This window comes from Myiozetetes cayanensis, unplaced genomic scaffold (assembly GCF_022539395.1).
Source record: "Myiozetetes cayanensis isolate MyiCay16 unplaced genomic scaffold, myiCay2020 scf3, whole genome shotgun sequence".
In the NCBI taxonomy this organism is placed as follows: domain Eukaryota; kingdom Metazoa; phylum Chordata; class Aves; order Passeriformes; family Tyrannidae; genus Myiozetetes; species Myiozetetes cayanensis.
The window spans coordinates 20,630,038-20,657,340 of record NW_026087521.1 but is presented as its reverse complement, the minus strand read 5'-3'; the positions used below and the strand labels follow the sequence as shown (position 1 = coordinate 20,657,340).

The window sequence follows — 27,303 nt, the reverse complement described above, 5'->3', positions numbered from 1 at the left end:
CCTGTTCCATTGGACTTCATGGTACCAAAACAATTATAATATCTTGCTGAATCTCCAGAATTGTGTTCGAATTTGGCTCTGAAGTGATCAGGCAGTTGGACTAAATGATTGCTGTAGATCTCTTCCAACAGAAATATTCTATTCTATTCTATTCTATTCTATTCTATTCTATTCTATTCTATTCTATTCTATTCTATTCTATTCCATTCCATTCCATTCCATTCCATTCACTCTATTCTATTCCATTCCATGCCATTCCATTCCATTCCATTCTAGTTCTTGATGAATAGTTCTTTCAATGACCATGTAGTAATGGTTGGTCAGAGCGTGTAAGCAATGTTTGCTATAAAACTACCCTGCATGCCTTGGGTATGCAAGTGTGTCTTCAAACACATGGATTAACTCACTCATAGACTCAAAAAAGTGGCATAACATACCTTAAATCCACATGGAAAACTCCTAATTAAACTGAAATGTGAAAGTAGAGCTTGATGCCTGGATTTGTAGGAATACTGGGAACAGAGGTGAAGACCACTGACCTGGTACCTTCATGGTGTGAAAAAAAAATCAGGATCCAGGTACAAAGCAGCAATGTTTTCTGGACAGTAATCATGTGAAATTCTGTCCAAATGGCAAACTTTCAGGACAGTGACTCCACCAAATGTCCTGCCCACCTTCATTAATATTGTAAGTGATCCAAACACCATTTGCTGAGAATTAATTCAATATTCCCACACGTGAATTTTCATCTACTGACAGCTAGTTTCTCCTCATTTGCATAACCAAATCAGAGCACAGAAATAAAAAGGCAAGCCTTTACTAAAATTTTCTCCTTGTGCAGTCCTAGAAGACCTTTCATGACAATCTTTAGCTTGTCACTCATTGGAAAAAAAGTCGAGAAAAGTTGCTCACTGAAAACAGAAACCTGCTGCTTTCATAAACTTTCCAGAACAGCTACTGGATATTTTGTTTTTTCTCAAAATTGTTCTGTAACCTTAGAACACAACTGAATATAGGTAACAAATACAATGAAGTACGTCTATCATGCATATTCAGTCAAAAGATAAACACAGAATTAAAGGGCTGGATTTGCATGAACCGTATATATTTAGTAGATACAAAATTAGGATTAGGAAATCAAGTGCTAGATGGATGAATTTACAGCAGAATGTCTTGGGCATATTAAAATATTAGATTTCTAACCTTTCAGAGAAAATCAGTCCTTTTGTTCAGCTTCTCTCCAGCCTGCTCCCTAAACACAACCAACTTGTTAAAACATTTCCCCAATGTTTGTTCTGTATTTGTGAAATAACTACATCTCCTATTAGACAGCTGTTTATTCATCTGAAATAAGTAGATATGATATCTGAAATTGCAGACAAGTGTATTTTTAATAGACTGCATCTGGGGGTGACTTGTGTAAGTGAAGAAACAGGACAACGAGACCCGTCTTTGAAAATTACATGTAATCTAGTTTCCCTAATGTTCTTTGACAACTCTAGGTACTTAAGCTTCTAGGAAGCAACAGAAGACTTTCTTTCCTTTTTCTCTTTTTTAACACAGATATTACACATACACTTTAATTAGATTGTGAACAAAACACAATCATCATCTGAATAAGAAAACGTACATTTAAACCTCTTAAGGAAAAAGAATGTGATTCTTCAAAATAAGTGAAAGAGGCCTTGGTTAACAGGAAAAAAAGAGAGAAAGAGGAATTGTGAATATATTGAAAAAGTGACTTCAACAAGCAGAAAGGTATAGAGTGAGGGGCTTCTGTGAAGTATCCTTCACCAAGTGGGTGGCTTAGTAGGAGGAAGAGAATATTGTTTACCAGAGTTGAAAAGCTAGAACAAAAAAGGGAAAAAATCACTGAGAAAATAAGCACTCTGGTGCTCAGAAACACATCACTGCTGGCTAACCTGACAGGTTAGATCTAAATTACTTGCTTATACTCCGTCATTTTAAACAGCATGGTAGTACTCACTGTAGTAAAAATAGGTCTCAGCATTGACTCTCAGGCATTGCATGTGTTGGACAGGTGCCGATGGTTTCATTTAGCAACACAGGGGTCTAGTCTTCTGTCAATACGTGTGCACAACAGCTTTAACATTAGGAGAAATATGTGTGCTCATCCATGGACAAAGAGGCCCAAAGAGCTTGTGTTAGTATTCAGATGACAATAAAAGTCAGGCTTAATCCTTTAATTTGGTAGATAAAAAGTCTAGCATAATTTTACAAAAGCTTTTGTTTTAGTCATGTAGAGGAGACAGAAATTATTAATTAGGCTTATAGTAAACAGTGGTCTGCAAGGTATTAGTGCATTCTATAAGATGAAACTGACAGCACTTAAAACTCTTTTCATTTCAATTTAAAAAAAAAATAAAATCTATCAAGTAGATCTTCAGCCTGCTGTCAATGTTTTGAAATACAAATAACTTTTTCCAGCAGAGAGGTAGAAACCACATTAACTTATGTCATACAGAAGAGGCACGTTCAACTGTAGTTTTGACATTTCCTTGTATATTCTGGCTACCTGGAGAGAAAATGGATATAGTCAAATCCTAAAATTCCTGGCTCTGATCCACCTTCTCAAACCAAGTGCAGCTGGAGCAATGCCAACCGACAGTGCTTCCCTCTAGCACACAGTCTAGCATGAAACCCACCCAACCACCTTACAGAGCTACATAGGTTCAAAGGGGAACACCAAAAAAAAGGAAACAAGATCTGCTTGTTACATCCCTGCCTGGGAGACAGGAGAAAGCATACTACATATTTCTCTTTCCTGCATTTATGCCACCTTTGTGCTTTCAAACTTCTACTGTAAAGCAATGTATCATACTGTTCAAGGATATAATGTATTTAACACTTTCCCTGGTTTAGGTGTTTAGAAAACCAGAACCACCTGCAATGTATTTTTATGCCATTCCCCTGGTATGCAGGAGGATTCCAACACACATGGGCTGTTTATTAAAACTACACAAAAGTACAGAATAGCCAGCTCAAGTTAAAGCCACGTGAAATACAACCTATATCTTAGATCAACAAAATAAAAATGTCAAATTCCCCAGTTAGACTCATATGTAACACAGATGCACAAAATTCTAACTTACACAGGTCCCTTTAGAAAAGCTTCTAGCAGGTTAAAACATAGATGGGATGTGTACAGAGGAAGGATTAAAGGAAGAGTTAACAGCAGTTGGGGCATTAATGCTTCTTAACATCATTGGCAAAACTCCCACTTACTTGATTGTGGCTTTACCTGAACCCTTCAGAAATAGAGCATAAATAAAGGAACTAGAACTTGAACAAATGTGAGGATGCTGCATTAGGGAAGGACGGAGGGAGAGAGGGAGGGACAGAGTAGGAAGTGACGCAGGGAGTGTGCGGAGGGTTTAAGTCCTACGTCACACAGAAGAGAACTAGGATTTTGAATATAAGATGACTTGTGTGTAACATATTTGGATTTAAGAAGAAAGGTGGCACTAGCTGCAATGACTGCTCTATCTTGGACAAGCTAACAGGAAAACAAGAGAGGACTGGACAAGTAAGCTATCAGGGAAACCAGAGAGGATTTAAACAGCAAAAAAATGAAGGTGGAAAAGGAGAAAGCTTATAGCTTTGGTGGTGGTTGGAAGCAAAGAAATTACAAGCCTCATTACAAGGCAAATAGTGCAGAGGGAATAGCATAGAAATTTCCAACGTGGAAATCTGGAAGCCTTGATGGAAATATGTGATCTTTTTAGGTCAATAAAATTTTATGCAGTGTGATGGCTCAAAGGGATATAAGCTGATGTTTGTTTGTACCATAATTTGAAATGTATATGTAGGACTTCTTCTAAAGCACACTTTCAGTAGATCTGTTCTTAAGGAAAACATATGGTACAAACAATTCCCTTACAGAGACTCTTTGAAAAGCAGTTTTGGGCTTTGGGACCTATTTCAGTATCATGCCACATTGGTTTGCCTGTGTCTTTTTGATGACTAGATTAGGAGATAGATGATCAGCCTGCTGTGAGTTCTTCTGCTATACCTCACTCAATTACGACTGCTGACTTACTAGAAAAGACACTTGCAAAATGTCATGTATTCCTTAGCATCAGATCTAAAAATATTTTCCACAATTTCACACTGAACACTTCTCTTAAGTAGTTCCCTACTTCTTATCTAATCTTCTTCTGACCTTGCTGATTTGTAGCTGGGAAATGTTCTGCAGCACCTCTTTGAATGGCATTCACAACACCTGTGAATACCTGCTGTTAATCTATTCCACTTGAGTTCAGTGGAGTCAAAAAAAGGAAAATCAAGTTCTTTTTCTTTCTTCGCTTCATTGTTCAGCTATTCTTATCGTACAATGGCATAAAAGAGGATGTTTTCTGTAAAAACAGATTTAGGTTCTGTATCATCAGTTCTAGCAATGAGCCTTATAACATCACTTTAATCCCATTCATATGTTTCACAATATCAAGTGAATATGACCTTGATAATCACCATGAAAACAGTAATTTGACTGTTCTACTAGGGCCATGTTTCTGGTAAACTGACTGATTATGAAATCACTCTCGAGTCTGGAAAGCACCATTCTAGGAAGAGAAGAATTAAAATTCTGTGCACACACTGAAAATACATGTCCAAAGTTAAGAAGATATTTCATAATTATTGTGTTTTTATCTAGATTACTAATATACTAATTATTCTGGTTTCATGCAAGAAAGAGTGTACTGTTATGTAAAAAGAAATACTTGTACACACACACTCGCATATTCAGTGTCAACAATTTAATTAAATATTTATTTCCATAATAGATTTAGTTTTGCTTTTTAAGAGTAAGCATAAAGCTTACCAGTCTGTGTGAAATAAGACTTCCATCATTTTCTGGTTCCTGATATTTCCGTCTTTATGAGATATGAAATTAAGAGTCACTGTCCCTCACACTTAGAAAATATTAGAATTTTATTATATTTAGCAATTCTGTTATAAATTTTACTGGGCTTATAACTAATTAGATTTTTTCTGGGTCTTATATTTTGACTGGATGTCCAACTTATTGACATCTTCTCAGCTACACAAATTATAAAAATTCTTTAACAAAATGGTCACAAGGGGCTGAAACACACATCAACCAACTGTGCTTTCTATAACTAACTTTTGTTGAGTCACCATAGTTGTGCTTCAAAATATTATTTGTCTAAAGGAAATGCAGGGTCATGTGTCTTTGATTAGGTTCTGATCACGTGTCAAGTTCAAGATGTGATATGTGATGAGCTTGTGTATGCATTGTTATTTAGGCTAAGCCTAGACCTGACAATTTTACCAGGCCACAGCATTTTAGCCTATCTATAGTGTTATGAAACCTATGCAAAACTGAAATTATTGTAGTAGGAGATAAGAAAGACAAGAAGCTGAACATCTACTCAAAGCCAAGCTAAAAGTCTTTTCAGTTTGTTTAGTTTTTTGACTTTCATACATGTGTAAGGCACAAGCATTGTTAAAGCTACAACAAAAGCTATTTATGTACTGCTTCCAACTTGGCAAGAGCTAGCAAGTACAAGAAGTCTCACAAGACCATGCCAGAAATAGTTCCAACACAATTTCTACACAGTGTTTTATTTAAAGATTTTCTATTTGCCTTAACAAGAGTAAAGTGTAAAAGATAGTTCCAATTAAGTTTCTATTACTGATAGCTTTTTTTTCCCAGTCTGTGGGTTTATTACATCATTCTGAGCTGGAAAAAAATCCCTCTTCCTGTCTACTTACAATTTTTCAGTAACTGATAAGTTTTCTTAAAGTTGTTTTCTATATAGTTTGTGTTATCACTAGTTTTACTTTATGCAAATAAATCAGCTCTTACAGTGCCCTGGGAACCTAGGATCTTTTAAATGCTGGAAGGATTTATCTTTAACTACACTTGTTGAAGACAACTAGGTTTTTGGCACTGGAGAAATCAGAGCCAAAAGATCAATATTTTTTTGAGGTGAATCTCACTTCTAGAAATGCAGTAGATAAGGCATAACTTTTTTCCAAATTATCTCAGTGAAACATTTGTGGTCTGTCACAAACTGCTTTCTGTGATTATTGATCATTCTTTTATAAAAAAAAAAAGAATATGAAGAGTTATTTAGCTATCTGTGCTTGACAAAATTGTTTCTGCTTCTCAGTTAGAATGAATTACTTACCACAGAAGCCAGCAAGTAGCCAAAAAGTTCTATTTTAAATTCTTTAGCACACAATACCATCTTCATCTACATGTTACCAACTCTCTGACACTCCCTACAATGGGGTAAGGAGCTGATCACAGGTAAATTTAATTTTTCTGGCAGCTCCTTCCTGTCTTTGGGAGAAAAGCCATCATTCATGATGAGGCCAGAAGCAAACATGTCAGACAAGTAAAATACCAGTGTTTTCCATTATGTGGCAGATGCACATCTCTTCAATGTACACAACTTGGTACGCCAGCTCAATGTTCATACTGGAACAGACATGCAACTGTGCAGAAAAAAAAAGGCTCTACAACCTTCAGGTGCCCACATGAGCATCTTACTGAGCTAAAAAAAGGAAAAACACTTGATTTTACTAAATACTCCACCTCTTTTTTAGAGAAGCTGTCATTTTCTCTTTCATATCTCCAAATAAACTTATAATTAAAATCAGTGCTCAGTGTACATACTCAAAATTATAGTAGCTTAATTAGTATAAAAGTAAACAGGGAAATGAAACTGCAACCTAAAGACAATAAGCATATCTTAAAAAAACAAACTCAAGTCTTTAAAATTATGTATGCATTAGCTTTACACAAAGTCCTCCTTTAGCAAGAACACTTGCTGAAACCCAGGTATGCACAATGCTGAACAACAGAAAATCTAAACAGGGGGTTAGAATTTTTTAAAAAGTAGTATTTTCTATGAAAGTCAGTACTTGGTCTGAAAACTGGTCAGAAGTGTTTTCTTAAGTGAGATTTTTTTTTTAAATGCATAGCAGGTGTTATAGTTAGTACAGTACAGTACAGTTAACATTTTTCAGTTTAAGAAAGTGGAAATAGTTTAAAACTTGTGAAATTATGCTCTTTAAATATCAGAACTGCTCTGCCTCCAAAGTTCAATTTAAACTCAAAAAGATAGAAAAGGTTGAATCTGAAAAAATCCCTTTCTAAATGCCTACAATATTTTAAAAAACCCAATCCATTATTTTTGTCTCATTTATTAGCCAAGAAGCTTCTTTTAGTCATTTTCTCTTGTGATTCTAATCACATACTTTTCCTAAGAAATAACTTTTGGAATGGGTTCCCACAAAGCAACTTTTGAAAGAAAAGAGAATCTCTGTATTTAACTGGTTTCTCATTAGAGAAACCTGTTAATGTTAATGCTGCCACATAGGATAAGTCTCGCTACTCCTTCTTCCTCTTGCATCAGCTCATGGAGGGTTGGGGAGGGAAGAAGAGATCTGTGGGGCTGCTGCAATCATTTGTTCAGCCAATGGGTGGACCCAGAGAGGGTCATGACCTGAGCTGCACTGAATATCTTCACCAGCTGGGGGGCAATGTGCTGCCTCATGGGTAAGCGAAGAACAAGGAATTTCCCTCTCAGACAGAAAGGGAGCCAAGGAAGATTAGGCAATAAATTGCAATTGAGTCATACTCTTTTTCATGTCTTTTTTAACACTCTGCTTTGAAAGCAGAAAAACAAAGTCCTAATTTCTGCTAAGGATTAGGTCAAAAAGTTGAGGAAATTATCAAACACAGAAATAATTTAGCTTATGAAATATTTAATTTGGAAAAACATGAAATGAGAAAACCCTACAAAAATCTTCTTTCTTAACATACAATTTCCAGTGAGAGGGAGGGATATTTCTATCAGACAGTCTGGTGAATTTTAACTAATTTTCTGTTCCAGAACATAAAATCATGGAATCATTTGGGTGGTAAAAGACCTCTAAGGTCATTGAGTCCAATCATTGACCTAACACTGCCAAGTTCACCACTAAACCATGTCCCTAAGTGACACATCAATACATATTAAATACTTCCAGGGATGGTGAATTTACCACTTCCCTGGGCAGCCTGTTCCAATGCTTGACCACCCTTTCAGTGAAGAAACTTTTCCTGATATTCAATCTAAACCTCTCCTGGTGCAACTTGAGGCCATTTCTCTTGTCCTATTGCTTGTTAGCTGGGAGAAGAACCAACACCCACGTTGCTACAATCTCCTTTCAGAAAGTAGGAAGCAATAAGGTCTACCCTGAGCCTCTTTTTCTCCAGCCTAAGCAAGCCCAGTTTCCTGAGACTTGCACTTTAGACATGTGAAAATTCAAGTACTGAGTTTTGTTATAATCTTGCAGGTCCTCCTATATTCTAAAGATTCTGGGGAAAAAAAACAAAACAAAACAAAACAAACAAACCCAAAACAAAACCAAAAGCCATTAAGACTACAGAAATTGAGTTTTGAACAATGATAAACTGATGAATGTGGAAAGTATCGCTTCATCAGTCTTGTAACTTTTGCTCCTCTAATAATGAAAAATAGAAACTGTTCCAAATATCTCTCATATTAGTACTCTGCATAATATGCAGAGTAGTGGCAGTAAAGTTTCTAGTTTAATCAAGCCAAACATTATTCATAAAATGAAAGAAATACTGAAATGATAAGTTGCCTTTCTGGACTTTTTCCTATGATGCGTATTGCACAGACTACCTGCAGAGCTAGATCTCTGAACATGATCAGCATTAGAAGAGAATGCTTTCAGGTGAAGAACAAGCTCAGTGCTGTCTGCTTCATTAGCACAGACTGAGGAATTGTTAAAATGCTTTCTTTTCTTACAGTCACAGGAATACAAGAATTCATAGCATAAAGACTCACAAAGAAGATGATCTGTATAAATTTTGTAGAAATGTGGGAAAAGTAAGGGGCCGTTACTCAAATTATCATTAGTAGTAGTTTTTTTTAAGCTAATGAATATATCTTACTAGACTGAAGGAACTGTCTCTCCCTCCCACTGAGAACTGGATTTCTTTCTGTTGACAACTACAGCAGTAACTTACAAGTCAGATGCTAATATTGGAATACTTTAAGCATTGTTTCTAACTTCTTTTAATGTTACTAAAAACCAGATGGATCTACGTATAAATCCACTGAGCAATAAATCCAACATGATAACACCCGGAAAAGCAAGATCGTAAGGACAATAATTTATGGGAAGATTTCTACCATATATTACAATTTGTTTTGCCTATACTGAAGTTATGAAAAGAGAGGTCAGACTTGTCAAAATCATTGGAAAAACATTAAAATTTATCTGCCTTGTTAGATTTGCAATGGCTTCTGGTTGGAGGAGAAGTGCTTTTTATGGTCTTTCCTTAGCAGAAAGTCCAACCTCTCTTCTTTCTCAGTATGGGAAACATGTATTCATCTTCTCATTCAAAACAGAGTATTTCCAGGTTAATATAATAACTGATGGCTTTATTATCTGTAAATAAACATGATTTATCCACCTGTCAAAAATGGTGAAAGGAAGGAAATTTACCAAGTTCAGTTTATCAGATAGGGATGTACTTTAGACAGCCATCTATCCTCAGATGGTTTTTGTGCAGTCTGCCATTTTAACATTATTTTACCCAGACACTCATCAAACATCTGTTTTAATCACTCAGCTAAACTCAGCATTTTTTTTCTCAATCATTCCAGTCATCGTGACATTTCAGACATCTCTGTTCCGGATGATCTCAGTACTCTCAGTGTTTTGCCATGTACACACACATGATGACATAGATGAGGACTATATTCTCACAGAATTTCTCTCCCTTGCATCTAAAGCACCTTACTGACATTTACATAAGTGTTAGAAAATCAGTTTATGTCTTAGGAGTCCATTTTTCTTTCAGTTTAATGACACACTTGAATAATTTAACTATTTGTAGTGGGTTGCTTTCATAAAGCAGTTGCTGTCAAAACAGGCATGAACATGAATGGACAAATTCATGAATTAGACAAAAAAAAAAAAATCACACAGGACTTAAAACTGATGTCCTTACTTTCTCTGCAGAACATCTGTAAAGATGACAATCTAAAAATGATGTGTTTAATAACAGAGGGTTTATATTCTGCTGACTGAGATTAAAGACAAATCACTAAACATGGAGATCCATAAAAGCCACCAAGCTTGAGTTACACAAGGTTATTTTGGACTGGCATTTTAACCTTTTGTTAATTATTCATACATATATATTATTTTTAACTTCTTAAATATGATACAGTAGTTTTCTCCATTTTATATTAATTTTAAACTTACATGTAAACTGTAAAACTATAAATTAATAGAAACAGCAACTGTTATAAAGGACTGTTAAAAATGCTACAAATGTCAAGACTATAAATCAACATATTCCCACTGCATCTTGTCAAGTTACCTTAACTTTTACTATGTTTTGTCTTATCGATATGACACAGCATGCAAATTCAGGTATTTAACTCAGCTGTATTCACAAGCTAAAGACCAAAGGATCCTCATAAGCACAGTGGACAGACAGGAGTTACCCATTCTGTGCTTCACAGCAAGAACATATCATCAAGATTCCTAGTCTGTCTGCAGATAAGTACTTACGCTTATTTAAATGACCTTCAGCATGCATATTTGAAGTTTGATGGACACCAATACTCAATTTATGGATTCATGCTGAGTCTGAAGGCTTATACCCCTCTAGATTCTATCCAGAATCTCTTAGCAAATTTATACTTCTGGAAATTGATCCCAAGGACACTAAATGTAAAGGTAACTTTTCCAGGATGATCTCTGAATCTTGGATCTAGATACCTGTTTTCAGCATTAATGGTCATATTTTTTTTAACAGTGGAAATATAGTGAACAGGGAAATAAAAAAATAAAAAAGCTTCTCAGTAGGCTTGCTATTTCATATGTGTTCACCAAATAGTTAATTAAGTATAACCTCTCTTTCAAAAAATGCTTCATGACTTCCGCTATTGCTGTAAGCACTGCTGATGCTTACAAAAACTGGAGTTCCTCAAAACATTTTGGAAAAGTTTTAATCACGTATTATTCAAACAGAAACGTGTCTAAGGTTAGTAATTCGAAGTACAAGCAGTTGGTAATTAATGTCATGTCAAATTTTATTACAGTCAACATTTCATAAAAGGAAATACTGCTTTAAAATAGTACTTTAAGATCCCCAGCTTTTATTGTTCTGTTCTCTCTGAGTAAATTCAAGTCATAAAAAAAAATAATTTCATGATTCTTAAATAACTATAATGTGAGTAAGCACCTCTGAGGGATTGTCATAGTTCCGATTTTAGCAAGGAATTTTTCTTCCCCTTCCCCCTGCCGTGTGTGCCCTGTGTATAGGCCATCAGGTAGCTATCAGGTGAACAAAAGAATCGGCCGGTCCACTAATGGTCAAGAGATTAGTCTCCTAGGAAACGGGCAGATGAAGGAGCTAAAGTCTACTTTTTTCTCTCGTCTCTGGGGCAATGGCGGGGAGGAGGAATTTTGGTGGGCTGTGGGGTGGGGCTGGGGGTGGTGTGTGTGCCGGTGTGTGGCTGGGGCTGGGGACAGCAGGACACTCAGAGGAGAAGCTCGCTGCTGTCTCTTTTTGCCCTGAGCCATTGCCAGCTGCAGTTTTTGCCTGAGGTGGATTCTAACTAGTTGAAGATCGTGAGTTTTCTTCCATTGGGAGAACTTTCTGTTTTATTGCTGTTTTATTTTTTTTTTATTTTCTTCACCCCCCCCCCCCCCTTTCCCAGTGTGGGAAGGGAAGGGGAATCGAGGGGTTTTTTTTTGGTTTTTTCTCCAACATACCCTGGAGGGTGCTGCTTTCCCCCATCCCACGTGGAGGCAACCAGGGATCTCACAGCGCCGCCCGGTGACGGGCACCAGACATTACAAGTTCTGCACCTCCAGTGACCCAACAGCACCACCTGGTGAATGGTACAGGACAAGTTTTGCATCTCCAGTGAGCCGATAGCACCCCCTGCTGACTGTGGTTGGAACTGCACCAAAGGGCACAAAAATTGAACTGTTTATTTTTCCTTTTGCTGGTTTATCGGTTTATTCTTGAAGGGGATTATTGGTGGGTATAGGAGTATTGCTTGGTTGTTTTACTTGGGTTTTTTCCATGTTTCTGTTAATACACACATACCTTTTAATAAAGGGCTGTTATTTTCCCTTTTCCATAATTTGTTTTCCTTCAATCAGAGTCTCTTAATTTTGGATTTATAATTGCTTAGAAAGAGAAGTTTGGGTCTTTTCTCCTAACTCATCCTCAGCAAAAGACCCTTGTCTCATTTAAATGGGGACAGGGATTGAAAGAAATTCACTGGCTCAAAACAATTCTGGGGGGGAAGGGGGGGCAGATCAGGTCCTGCCAAGGTGGAATGGTGCTGTCCCTCCCTCCTGCCTCCTTGAGGGCCACTGGTGCAGCAAGCAGCACTGCCCTACATCACACCCCTGGAGCCCCTAATCCAGCCCCAGAGTGGCTGGCACACTGGAAGCCTCACCTGGGGAGGGTGGCCACAGGGGGCCAGAGCAAATAAAATCAATACCATGATGCCTCTGCATTGTCACAGCCCTACTGCCTGGTGTAACACTCCAGCCCCGGAGCTGCTTGCTCACAGGCTCAACCAGGAGTCTTACTTAAAAATATATACATAGGGTTCATAGAATCATAGAATCATAGAATTAACTGGGTTGGAAGAGACTTCTGAGATCATCAAGTCAACCCTTGATCCAACCCCACTGTGATTACTAATGGTACTCAGTGCCACATCCAGCCTCAAGGTGCTTTAATATCTCGAGATAGTGCCAAAAGAATAAGCCACAGACTTGTTCCCAAGAGGTATTTTTATCGATAATTAAAGGGACAAAATAAGGGAACTTCGCAGAAGTTCCAAAGGCCACCACACAAGCTACACAAAACCTTCCACCCCAGTACTGACCCAGCACATACTGGTCCACAATACGTAAGTCAAAATCCAATTCCTCGACAACACTCAAGTCAAAATCCAACCTCTCCAGCTCCAAGTCACCCAAAGTATCAAGAAAGGAGCAAAGGAAGAGAAGTAGAGGGAACAAGAAGAGAGAAGGAGAAAGGGAGAGACAGATATAGCTACCACTGGAAGCTTCTCATGGAAGACCAGCTCTCACATGCCCAGATGGCAGGGCCACAACACGTGGCAAACACATGCCTTTGGTTCTATCTGCTCTGATCCCTACGGCCAACACCCTAGGAGGGGCCTCTGACCCACCAGCCACTCTGGGATCCTAGACCAGGATGAGGGGTAGTGTTCTCACTGTGCCTGCAAATCTCAGCTGGGTTAGAGACTCCAGGTCATGCAGTGTGTTGAACTTTTCCTAGGTTGCTTGTGACTGACAACTACTCCAGGGCTTCCACATGTGGGTTCCAAGGGCTTCCAGGAGGGATATGATGTCACTCCACCTCCATGAGGTTCTACCCATCCTTTCCCCCTTCATGTACACACACACACACAAACACACACACGCACACTCTCCCACAAGGTAGTTCTGACCCAACACTTACTGATCTGGTATCTACCATCTGGACACGTGGAAGGTGAAATTGCATAGAACTCAAGGTAATCATTATAATTCTCCCTTTTTCTCTCTTCCTGTACTTCTCCTAATCTCCTTTCTTGATATTTGGGTAACTTAGAGCTGGAAGGGTTGGATTTTGCTAAATTGCACGGATTAGCATGTGCTAAGTCAATGTTTTGTGAAATGCTTTATTTTGGTTGAATGTTGCCCTTTGAACTTTGGCCAAGTTCCCCTACTTTCTAAAGTTTACTAGTAAAAGTGTGTTATTTGACTTCCCAAGAAACATGTGCAGCGTCTTCTCCCATTTGTTCTCTCAAGGTATAAAGAGAACTGAAGGCCCTTTTAATAAATCTGTCGGGCACATTTTTGGAGCCTTGTGTATTTTTAATGTAAAACCCCTTCAATGAACTCATAGTGTGAGCCTGGGATCTTAAAGCACTAACAAAAGTGTGTTTTTCATTTGTTTCATCCTAGAAAAAGATGATAATATAGAAATTCAAATAAAATAGAATACATTAGCTTGTTTTTAAAATGTTTCTTATGGTGTTATGCATTCATTGAGAAACTTAGGGTTTATTCAGAAAGTGTATATGTATGCCCTAAGATATTACATTTCTGTCCTGTTCAGAGAAGCAACTTAATTATATGGAATATGTAAACTATTATGATGATGTCTGTAAGACTGTGTGGAAGTATGTTTTTATTTGTTGCAAAAAGCAGAAGCATTGTGAAAAGTATTATTTGAATTACATATATTAGCAAAAGGTAACTCACAAGTGAAATTTAGTACTAGAAGCTGTGCAATTTAGCATCATTTATGTGTTCAGTCTTGGGTTTCATAAAAGAAATTCCAAAGGGGTGTTCATTAATCTTGTCTTTAGAGGTCAAAACCAAATCATCTTTTACTACAAGCCAAGGTGAACCAATGGTGTAAATCAAAACCACTGCAAAGCCACTGCATAGTTGCCAGACAAGAAATATTTTCCATTTCAAGACTCAATTTTTCTGGTTCAGATACTTGCCACAGAACTGACTGGACCAAGCTGTTAAAAGCACCACATATAACAAAGTGTTTTTCTGACTTAAGCCTACGCATACAAAACAGTCAGAATTTAAAAACAATTTACCTAAACATGTTCTCCTATGTCAAATGGGATTTTTTTACTTGCTCTATCCATGATAAGCCATTACCTTGGTACTCACTTCCCCTGACTTAATCCAAAGAACCATGAAAATAAACCTGATCCAATTCAGTAGGCCTGCTTATTCCAATTTTTAGTGATGAAAATGGTTTTTTTCTGTTACACTCTATCCCCCATACAATTCCTCTACTTGGATTAGCAAGTGTTTTATCAAGGTAGGCAGACCTGTTCTTTAATTCTGCAGGCAAGGGTGCCCTCTAAACCAGAGACATGTCAAACCTTTGCACAATTGAAAGTAAACACATGCTTACTTTTCCAATTAAATTAAAATGCATGTCTGAAAACATCATAAAAAACTCCTTCTAGAAGGAAAGGCTGATGACTTTAATTTTTTCTTTTTAAGATTTTCAATATTTCTAATATTTGCAGTTTTGAAGATTGATGCTAGTATTATTGCCCCTTCTTACCTAACTTGTCATTTTTGCCACTATCAGGTGGATAAAAACTCACACAGTCAACATTTGCCTCTGCCTTCCCATTAGAACTGAAAGGAGAGTTAAATGTCTGATGTGTTTTGTACTGTTAACCGTCTGAGTATGAATAATTTCATTTCTTATTAAATTATCGTGAAAATGTTTTCTTTTTGTACTGGGATAATAATTAGTGAATTATGTTTTATATGACTTCACATATAGTTCATTCAGTATTCATTCTTTTTTATTTTTTTTAAGTTCTATATGTCAACCAGAAAGAAAAGTAATTCTTTTCATTCTGTCCCAGCATTTTTCTTCATTATTTTTGACAAATATAAGTTGATCTTCTTAGGCTTTTGAAATGCAACTATTTCTACCAGACCTGTGGATAATAACAAAGATTGATAGTGCCTCATGTAATAGACCAGAGCATCACTGAAGGGCAATAACAAACGTTGAAAGAAACAGTCATTTAAGGATATATTGAGGAAATGTCAACATTATTATGCCAGCCACATCACAGTCACATTTAGTTTCTTGTGTAAATATATAGGAAACATACCTTTCGAAACATACATTTTACTAGCTTTGAATTCTGACAGTTCATTTACAATTATCATTCAAAATTACTCATTTGTAAGAGTGAAAATGTTGTAGTGCTGTAATTATTGGGAAATGAAAATAGAAAAAGAGTAGTGTTTTGATATGTAAACATATAACTTACCTTCTCTGCTGATTGGGCCGTACCAAAAAAGATTGGAATAAAAGCTAACCAAATTATGCAGGTTGTGTACATAGTAAATCCAATGGGTTTTGCTTCATTGAAGGTCTCTGGAACCCCTCTTGTTTTAATGGCATAAACAGTGCATGTTACCATCAAGAGAATACTATATCCAAGGGAACAAATGAGAGAAAGATCTGAAATGTCACATTTGAGGACTCCCCTGGCATTTTCTGGATCAAGTGTCCTCTGCTCTCCGTAGTCTACGATGGTATGAGGTGGATCGATACCAAACCAGATGAAGACTCCAATAAGTTGCACAGATATCAGGCTGAAAGTGATCACCAGCTGGGAAGCTGGACTAATAAATTTGGGAGCTGTGACAGATTTTTTGCCTTGTTCAAATATTCTGTGAATCCTGTTTGTTTTGGTAAGCAAGGCAGCATAGCTGAAACACATACCAAGTCCTAAAAAGATCCTTCGAAATGAGCAGACCACTGTATCTGGAGCTGCAATCATTAAAAAAGTAATGGAGTAACAGAGAAAAATCCCAGTCAGGAGCACATAGCTGAGCTCCCGGCCAGAGGCCCTGACGATCGGTGTGTCATTGTACCGGACAAATGTCACAATCACAAAGGTGGTAGCAATTATACCAAGAATAGCTATGAAGACAGGCACAATGGCCCAAGGAGAATGCCACTCCAGTTTGATTATAGGGATAAGCTGGCAATCTGTGCGGTTGGCATTTGGTCTCTTATTAATGGGGCACAGTTCACAGTTGAATTCATCCACCTGGTAATGGTACCCCTCACAGCGTTCGCAGTGCCAGCAGCAGGGCACTCCCTTCACAGTTTTCTTTCTTTCCCCAGCTTTACAGGGCAGGCTGCAGACAGATGCTGGATGAGTACGTTCTCTGTTAGCCCACTGCATGTCTTCTACCTGTGGGTATAAAAAATTAATGAGACTTCTATTTTCCTTCATTTATAATATCCTAATCCTGGCCACAGGTTTGTCATAAATCACTTCATGTTGACAGCACAAATACAGTTTACCATAATAAGAAACCTGTTTCTTTCCCTTGCATTGACTTTATAAAAGTGTTAAATGATTGTGTCCAATAAATCATTCATGCCACAAGCTTGATGAGTGTCATTAGTTTCTATTTACCTCTTTACTGCTGACCAAATTGACATCTGTAAAGATATTTATTGACTCCAGGCTAGTTTAAAAGCAAAAAGCCCTGTACACGGTGCTTTAAAAGTTAATCACATGCAAATATAAATATCAGTAGTTCTCAAACACTTAATTACAAAATAAGGCTATGTGAGTTTCAGAGAAATTTCTGGTATGGTAAAGAAATAGATTAAAATTTCCTTGCATCAGCTGCAGCAGAACAAAGAGTGCTAGGAAAAAAAAAACCTGTGATGCCACCTCTTCCACAAATGTGGATATTTTATACTTTTCCACCTTCTAAGTCTTGAAATGCTTGAGTGTTTTGTATACATTTCTAGAAGACTAAAATGAGTATATACTGCTTTCTGAATAATAATGGAAAAAGATATCATGAATACTACTTTAGTTCTCCTAACATAAAAAGTCTGGGGAGCACAGAACAATGCAATCTTGTTTTACAAATCCCAGCTTTCTCCATAGTGACACATAAAGAAAATATACTTTTTTTTCATCCACTTATCTATTCTTCCCGCATGCACTAAAACCAAAATCTGAATACAAAACTCGGGGATTCAAAGCATTTCCTACTTAAAATTATCAGTCCATTTTATTCCAGTTGTCCTTAGCATACTCTCAGTAAAAACATGTTATGCAGAGGTCAAACTGAGTGAACCAGAGCAATGCATAGAGCACAGAATGGTTTTTAGGCACCAGAATCACTCCGTGCTGCTCCCAGGCCCCAACTTTCATTCCCTTGTTAGGCGGTTAGCTCTCAAGGACAAAGGACTTTCCTTGTTCTTGCCTATTAAGTACTTAGCACTTTTGTTTCATTTGGAGGTTTTATTTATAAGTGAAACAGCAGTAACAGAACTTCAGTCAGGAATGTTTTTAGTTTCTTCTGGAGGAGGACAGAATGAGGACAGCTTATCAAAGAGGATAATTTTAGCCTTTAGAGTTTATTTTTCCCGAAATTTTTAACAGGTTTGAGAGGAAATCACAATGTAGCATTGCCGGCCTTAGTTGCCTTCCTCAGAGAGCCAGAGCACCAGTTACAGCACTGCGCAGAGTGAATGATGCTGCAACAAGCAGCCAGGCTCTTTTCCTCTTCTGTACCCCTTCAGAAGAGGGTAGAGTGGGACCTTGCTGTTATTTTCCACTCAAAGGGGTAAAAAAGGGACTACACAGTAACAAGGAGACAAGAAATACTCCTACCACCAGCTCTGTGAACCCTCAGGGTTATTAAAGACTTCAAAAGAAGTGGATTGGTCCTGAAGCCACAGAAGTTAAAAGATTTTATATCAAGGACTGTGATGACTACACAAAATGCATTGTCTGGTGACTATGGAAATGGAAGTCATCCCAGTGCTGCATGAAATAGGTTTTGATAGAGCTCCAGCAGAGCATTTGACACACTGAGAAAACATCCACCTCTGTTACAATCTCCAGGTTTTAATCACTGACATTCTCAAAGCCCACATAACCTCTATTGTTTCATCTACTAGATATGAGAGAAAACATGTTATGATGAAATCAGTGTGATAGCAAAGAGACTCTCCTTCACATTGTTGCTAGGAGAATAAATATAAAGCTTGTGATTTAGTCACATACTTAGATAAGGGGGGCAACAGTAGGCAATGTTCATTAATCCAGATCTCTGGATAAGTTTGAGATAACTCAGAAGAGAACAGTACTGTGTATTTGCCAGATTATAACACACAGTACAGAATCACCAGGAGAGCAGACGACACCTTATCCAGCATAAACTTGGAATGGTATGGACAGGCAATATCTCATCTAGCAGAAAGCCCGACAGCATAAAGCTAAGGTATCCAATTTTTAAACACATATGAACTAGAAAGTGAGTTTATACCAGATCAGCATTTAATACCATGTAGCTCCATGAGGCTACAGTGCTTCTTATCTGACGTTAAGCATCTTAAATTCACATTTACTGTATTGTGAATCCATGGTTTAGATAAGTTCAAAGAATTCCTTTTTGTCTTTTGGAGTCCCTACCTTAATAACAATAATAATTATTAAAAAAAAAAAAAAAAAAAAAAAGGAGAGAGAAAAGAAAGAAAATTCTTTTATATTACAGCTATTTATGATTTTGCATACTTCTGTCTTGACAGTATTTTAATTGACTAAAAACTGCTTAAAAGCTCTTCCTGGTTGGTAAAACTTCAGAGTGCCTCAGGTTGTCCATCCCACTGGCAACAACTGATAATAAATTCCTATTTCTGAAGCTCACTGGTAAAGACTCATATTATGTTTTTCATTCTGGTACATCTGACACATAAACTAAAAAACATATAATTTCCAGCACGGAAATATAAAGTTATGAATGTTGGAAAATTCACTGGATAAAGAAACTTTTTTTCCTAATAAATTAATTATTAATATAAGTGCTATTAACTGGTTACTGATAGAATGATTCAAACAAGAATGGACTCTTAAAGCATAAAAAATTCTAAATGTAGAGAATAACCAGAATGAATGGTTAGGGCAGGTGGATTGTACAAGGTATAAAAACTATGTTGTACAACTGGTATTGTCTGGATTACTTTTCTAAGCAAAACAACATATTTAGGGTGACCTACATTTCTCAAAAAGCTCTTAAGAAAAATGTTATGAGTTCTCACTCATGAGCTTTTTATTTCATTTTCTTTTTCAGAAGAAAGAAAATATATATTCCGAAGAAACATTGGCCAATGTTTGAAATTGGAAATCCCTTTAAGATACCTGCATATCTGAGAAAATTCTGGTATTGTAGGATTTTAACTCTAGAAGTGAGTGGAATGATGGGATTCTCCCATGAACATAACCATCTGACAACTCAGTTTATAGTTCCATTAACAAGTAACGTGGCACGGAAAGAACCAATCTGCAGAGCAAAGGTGTTAACTCTGAGGGCTTGATGTTAACATTGGTCTGCATTTAAAATTGAAGTTTGCAGAAGAAGGTTGTTTTGACCTAATTTTGATGTAGTTCAGTGAACTGAACACTGGTAATGATTAACAAAGAATAAATGTCCTTCTGGAAAACATATCCTGTTTTCATTTAAGCTAAAAGCAATCCAGTTCACAAGGCTCAAGACCCATACCACTATGAGCAAGTGTGCTAAGTGGGTATAATTAGTAGATTCATTTCAAAAGCAGACTCTTATTTGAAACTAAAATGCTGATGTGTGTACACCCTCAGACTGCTATTTCAACAATATTGTAGTGGAGGCAGAGTAGAGGGCAGAGGAAGCTATACCTCAGAGTGAGCACTGTGTGCTTGTATTACTCCTGAACAGGTCTGTCAGGGGTTTTTGTATATGCAGTTGTTAACAACTGAGTCATGCTACTTCTGGTCATCTGCTTCACTCCCAATTGTCCACAGACTGCAGCAGTCTTTGCTTGTAATGTATTTTTAAGCTATCATTTTGCATATTATAAAAGTAACAAATAAATGCAGTACAAGACACAGTTGCAATGGTCTTCAAGGTCTACCAGCTTCTTAGGATACTGAATGTATATATCAAGGGTCCCAGCTTCTAGAACTCATGCAGAAGATGCACCTGTGTCATTCGTTTTCTCTCTTTATGTGCTAGTACTACTGATGCCACTTCTTCTCTGAGATTAACTTTAGACAATAAATGACAGTAGAAACTGTTAAACAAGAAAGAGGAGGATCATTTGGGGACATAGAATCAGAGACACTGTACAATTTCCAGAACTACTGAAAACTTGTAATACCCAAACTTTAAAGGGAGTTGCTGGATGCTCAGCCTCTTCAGAAAATCATAATCTTTTATATAGACATAAACAGTTAGCAGTGGAAATTTCAAAAGTGCTAAGGGGAACTTACTCAATAGAGCTAATTAATTTAAATGAGACTTAAGTGCCTTATCTGTTCAAGTGCTTTGGAAAATCCCACTATGCTCCCATCTGCAATTTCCATAATCTAAATACTTTGGAAAACCTGCTCCAACATGACCTAAAAGTTCAAAAGTTACAAAACTAACTTCAGGGGAACTTAACTTCAGGCACACATTTCTAAAGAAGATTCTCATGGGAGAAAGAAACTGACAAAGAGGCCAAAGCCAGAATAAAGACAGAAAAGAAGGGGATTTTTGTCACTGAAAAATAATTAAGAAGTTCTTTGTTTCTTCAGCTTTTAATGATTGTGTCTGCAGCACTCCTTATACTTCTCACAGTATACTTCTCAGCCAAGGCTGAACAAGTCTCAGATTGTTAAGTACCCTTGGGTAAATATGGTTTCTAGAAGACTTGTCAGCTTCATTTTCATGTGTCATCTAGCTGTTGTTCACTACAGTATGATACATGATGAGGCCAAGTTCATTACTAAATGTATCTGAACTCATCTAAGTCATCTGGACTGGGATAGCCTAGCTCTGTATCTATTATTCATAATATTTTAAACATTATTATTAATTTTCAGTGGTTTCTCTGCATTTGGAAAGTGTCTGAAAGACTGATGTGCTATCATGAAGTACCTCATATTTCCTAAGATGTGGTTCCATTTTCTACTATTCCAATGCTTATCAGAGTGAAATCATCAGAAATAGTATGACAACATGTCTCCAGGACACGTATTCATTTTCTATGAAATGCATCATCAGATAAAAAGAGAACGGCTTCATTGCTATTTCAATGGACACAAAAATCATCTCTACATGAGATATTTGTCTGATGAAGCTGCAATTTTCTTTAATGTGCAGCACTAAGATTCACAGTTCACTAAAACCTTCAAATACAGACAAAATGTCATTTCATATCAAAACCAAGTAAACACCTCTGTCCTTCATAAACATTACAAACACAGTTCCCTGTAATATCTAATAATAATGATAAAAATTAATGATATGAGAACTGGGCTAAAACTATATAAGATTTACATGACACATGTAAATACATGTATATACAATGAATAGCACATTCACATTTTTGGCACCTATGTTCTTCCAACAATCAAGCAATTCATTCATTTAGCCATGCCCTCAGCAACTGGAGGAGACTGATCAAAAATGCTATTAATAGGTCAAATATAATTTCTGAATCACGTGTCCAATTTATGTGTACAAAACCACTCTGTTTTCCATTCTTATTTACCATGGAAAAACTTACTTAATTCAGCAACTGATGAACAATACAAAGACATCTGTACAGCTTTCAGAGGACATTGAGTGGGTAATATTTAAATGTTTCTGATTATGCCACATTGTCACTTTCAGGAATTTTCATTTTTCAAATCTTATCTCAGAGCCAGACATTTATTACAAATAATGAAAAATGAGTTCTGGACAGAGGAACGGAAGTGGTATTTGCAAGAGTTGTGGGAGTAGACAAGCATCCTATTTTGGAGTCAGCCAAGACTTTTGAAACATCAAGACTCTTACATATAAATTTGTATGAATTTCAATAGATATTCAGATTCTCAGTTATAAAAATGACAAAGAGCTGAAATTTCACCTCTAGGAGTTTTTCTTTTATCTGTCTCAAGTTCCTGGAAGTACTTATCTTCTGACAAAAATGTTCATCAAAGTAGCATAGCAAGTAAGGGAATCAAGGCAATTTCATCTAATATTTAGCTTTTTTTTATTGTCTAGCATGTCTACTCTCACAGTAAAAGTTGAAGTTTTTAATGTACCTTGTCCGATCAAGTAATCTGAACCATTAAAAAAAATTAAATTGAAACTGGTTCAACTAAAATTAATTCATTATGCATTTAAACATATTGATCATTGCATTCAGTCTGCCAGACAGATTTATCCCTCTAGAGAAAAGCTGGGTATACTTACAAGTGTTTAAGTGGGCATGTGCAGAAAGGAAAGAAGTCAATGACAAAAACTGTATTTTAAATTAAAATAAAACAAAATATAAAAAAACCTTAGAATGACTCCAAATTGTAGTGGCAGTATAAAATCACTATCATTACCAAATTTGGCATAATTGCTGTAAATTATTTACATCATTCACCCCATACAGATGTTTTTCCTAACAGCTGAGATTTCATTTTCTGGAGTTTCAGGCATAGATGTCTCAACACTTTTGCAAAGAATGTGGGATTATAACTTTGGTTTTAGTACGTACTGGTTAAAAATTACTGCAGTCTAATATCAGTTTGAAAAGGAGTCTGAGAAACTTGATCAAATGCAGTGACTATTAAAGGATCTGTCTGAAATACTACAAGACAAATCATTCTCATTTTCTTTAGGATCAAAAGCATAGGTTGTTGTTAGAACCCAAATGGAAGTTGGATTTCTCCTAACTGTGAATGCACCTGCCCAAAGTTCCTCCTAGGCAAACCATTCATTACCTCTATCTCACAGCTTCCTTAAAGGAAAAACACTTAAATTTAATATTATTTCCATTTGAGTATCTATTTACATGTATGTATGCATAATTATTGATATGCAAGTATGATATAAAATGCCCTGGACTACGGGAAGACAGAAAGGTGATATTATTAGTGCTGCAGCTTTAGTCTCTAGGCTTAGACATAGCCTATGAAGCTCTGATACAGTCTGACTCTCTCAGTGAACTTAGGCAAGTTATTTGAACTGCCTGAATCTCAACTTTTTGGCTGACTATAAAGAAGCTGTCATGCAGACAGGAGGAGTGGAGATGCTTAAGTTCAAATGTGAGTAAAATGTTCAAGTAGAAATATAGCTGATGTCCATCTCTCAGGTCTAGAAGGTATTTTGCCCAACAAGGACTTACATTTTAGAAAATTTTACTGAAACAACTTTTACTTTTAAAGTTAAACAATATTTTTCCAAATAATTAATACCAGAAACAATAATTCTGTGCTTCCTCAGCATGTCAAAATCTTTCCTGTCATCTGCAGTTTCTAGAACTGCAATATCATCAATCTCTGGAATTATTTTTAATATTCTGGATATACTAACAAGTCATTTTCAGCTAGGGCAAAATAATTAAAGGGAAGGATGCTCTGAGGTATTACATAAAAATAAAAAAGAACAGTATAAAAAAAAAAAAGTTTCTTATTCTCATAAACAGAAATTGTTAAATACTAACCTTACTTTATTAATTCAGGTATGTTATTTAGTGGGCTGATACTGATGGTGTAATTTTACTTCAAAGAAACCAACCCCACTAATTAAGTCATATAACTCATGACTGCTGAATAGCTACAGAGAGGAAGAAACCAGAGTGTTTATTATGTTTATTAAGCCTATACAGACTTTAACCCCCAATATTTATATGGTTTGGAATAAATTTTAGTTTGGGTTTTTTTGTTTGTTTGTTTGTTTGTTTTTACTTTTCTTCTCCAGTGGTTTGGTTTGTAGCAATGGGTTACAGAAGTGCTGACCCTAGCAGACTCTTGTTACAAGAAAAGAAGGAGCTGCAGTGTATTTTCTTCTTCAATTTGCCAAATAACAAACATTAATGCAAATGAAATACCTGGGAAACATTATTTTATTCCCATATGGCTTAGGGAGTAGGTTAGCACAAAGTGCAGTTACTGTTACTACACTGTGCAACTAATTCCACTCTATGGAATTTTTACAGCAATCTACTAGGCATTTCCATCCAATATATACATTTTTTTGCTTTACTGGAAGCATGAATCACAATTAATTTTCAAGTACCTGTTTCTGGAGATAGCCTCTCTATTTACAAATGAGACAAAAAACCCTACAGTTAAATCAAAGAATCCAAATGAAGAAAAGTACACCACCACAGAAATATCCTATTCAGTATGACATCAGCAGACTTCAGATTTTCTGAAAGCACTTTCAATGGTTTAGGTTCTATATTTTGAAAACACATAATTACTACCAATGGATTAGACTGCAAATCAGGTCTCTAAAGTTAATCCTTATGCAGACCACTTTCATATAGACAATCTTTATGATATATCCTTACCCAGAGGTCTTCACTGCCCTTACATGTCCCTGACATGCACTTGGAAAGAACTGAATGAGCACTTATAAATAAAACTCATCACGTACACACACAGATTGAAGTCATTATATGCTACCAAAATCAGACTGTACTTTGCCTATATAATTAAATATGTTCAAAACCACTCAAATTCAACAAAACCCAAAAAAACCTTGTCAGATTTAGATTTTTTAAAGAAATGGTTTTTTTTAAGATGAAACCTTCCACCATCATGCCTTTTTGTCAGCTGATTTGTTTTGACCGGCTCTAGTACTAAGGCCATTTGAACCATAATGCTTGGAAGTACTTTTTATTTCCTGCAGTTGATGATGCAGAAATAGCCTGCAAGCATACCTTAAAAAATTTAGTGCTTTGAGAAAAGGGAAGAAGCTGAGTTCTGGCAAAGAGTTCTTTACACCACTTTCTTTGTGCCTGGAGAATCTCCTCACTTCTGCCCAAGGCCCATCACTAGTTTAATAGCTTAGTTGCATTTCTTGATGATATTCACTCCCAAATCCACTGTTTTTAGCTACAGTTAGATAAGTTTGAGTTAGCTTTTCCCAAGCCCAATGCTCAATAGCTACTATATTTCCCTCTGGTCTGTGTCAGATGCTTTTCAATCCCAATGGTGCTCAAATTCTCCCCTACTTCACAGCTCAGAGTAAAGAGAAGGGGTCAAGCACAGTTTCCATCTGACTTTAAAGAAATTTAAAATAGATTTTTTTCTTTACTTTTAAGACCAAGTCACTTAGTAAATCCCATTGTTTAATGGAAAAAAAAATCCACCATGGTATGTTTTTAATTATTATATTGGTTAAATGATGAGTTTGTCCAAACAAGCAGATGTTGTCCTCAAACTCCTTCATAACGGCCTGTAAAAAAATGTACTGGGCTAGACCTTCAGCGGAATTAGATCAGTTCAGTAACTTCAGTACTGCTATGCTAATAAGGTCATGGCCCATACTTATATTTATTATTTCTTGAGGACATGACCTGTCACTCTTTTTGTTGTCTTTAATATTGAATTACTTTAAAACTAGAAATTAGTCAATCATAAAAAGCCACAGTTCAGTACGGAAAAAATATGTTGAGGGGTTTTAGTTTTATTCCTACCCTGTTATTTTCCAATGGTTTAATTTATTTCCTGTATCTTGATCTGAGCAAAAGGCACTGTGCATATGAAACTCTAAAATGAATGCTTCTAAATTTCAACCTGCACAGCCTTTCCTACGAAGCAATACCAACACACAGATAATATATTCTTTTTATTCCCACACTGCTCACAGACCAAGACATCAGCTGCACTAAGGACTATACAAATCTGAAAAAAAAAAAAAATTATGTTCTCAATCCTAAACAATTCACAGTCAAACCATAAGGTAAAGGAGAGCAGTGTATTGGCAGAATACAAAACAGAACATGCTGAAAGCAATAAGGCAACACTGATCAGCATGACAGTCAGTAGCCATAACACACCTCCAAACTGTGGTTTTTTGAGGAAATATTACTAGAAAATATTTTTAATGAGGGAACTGAAAGAAAAGAGTGGGGTAATTTTGCATCTATTTCCTGAGCTTTCCATTCAAGCATAAGCAGCAGCAAGACAGACTACACAAGGGCACTAGCTTCATCAGTGGCCTCTCCAAGAATAACATAAAACAGAGCTGGAATGTCCTGTGCTTCTCAGCTTCTAAACAGTGTTTCTGCAAAGTAAAGCACTTGAAATTTTGAGAAAAGCTGCTCTCACCTCAGCAACCTTCATTAAGTGTGACAGAGGTACAGACAAGCTCAGATGAAATGTAGTGATCAAGTTTATTTCTGTGTCTCAAGAAGAGAGTCACTATATCTAAACTATTCCTGACATATTTGTTTAACCTGTTTCTAAGACAAAAAAAACTGTTAATATGTGTAGTACATTCTACCCTGAAGCACTTCAAAATCCTAAACACCAAGACATACGTTATGACACTACTTTAAGATGGTTTTCCACTATAATAGCACGTATCAGATCTTTTTTATCTGATAATAATTTTGAATTTTCAACACTAGATAAACAAAATAGTGTCACACTGTCTATTTAAACATAGTTCCAGCCAGGTAACAAAACCACATAAAAAAGTGTGAAAGTCTGAACTAGTTCAGAACAGACAGAAGACAGACTGTTTTATACTGAGATTTATAGCAGCAGGGGAAGAGTTCTCACTGCCAAGTCTGTGCTGTTGCTTAGAATGAAGAGTCAATAATTGAATTGAAAATTCTGTGGAGAGACTTAGTGGTCTGAAAGGTACAAAACAAGCATGAGGAAGAAGTTTAAGTTAGAGAAA

At 36.5% G+C, this 27,303-nt stretch overlaps 1 protein-coding gene across 4 annotated transcripts in view; it reads right to left on the bottom strand.

Annotated features, from left to right (window-relative positions):
* Positions 1-27,303, bottom strand: part of GRM8 (glutamate metabotropic receptor 8) — a 328,250-nt gene that overhangs the window by 29,357 nt on the left and 271,590 nt on the right. For all 4 annotated transcript variants that reach the window (XM_050325237.1, XM_050325236.1, XM_050325239.1 and 1 more), the window contains one exon: positions 15,894-16,829. In XM_050325237.1, the coding sequence (XP_050181194.1) occupies positions 15,894-16,829 (936 nt within the window). The remainder of the gene's footprint in view (positions 1-15,893; positions 16,830-27,303) is intronic.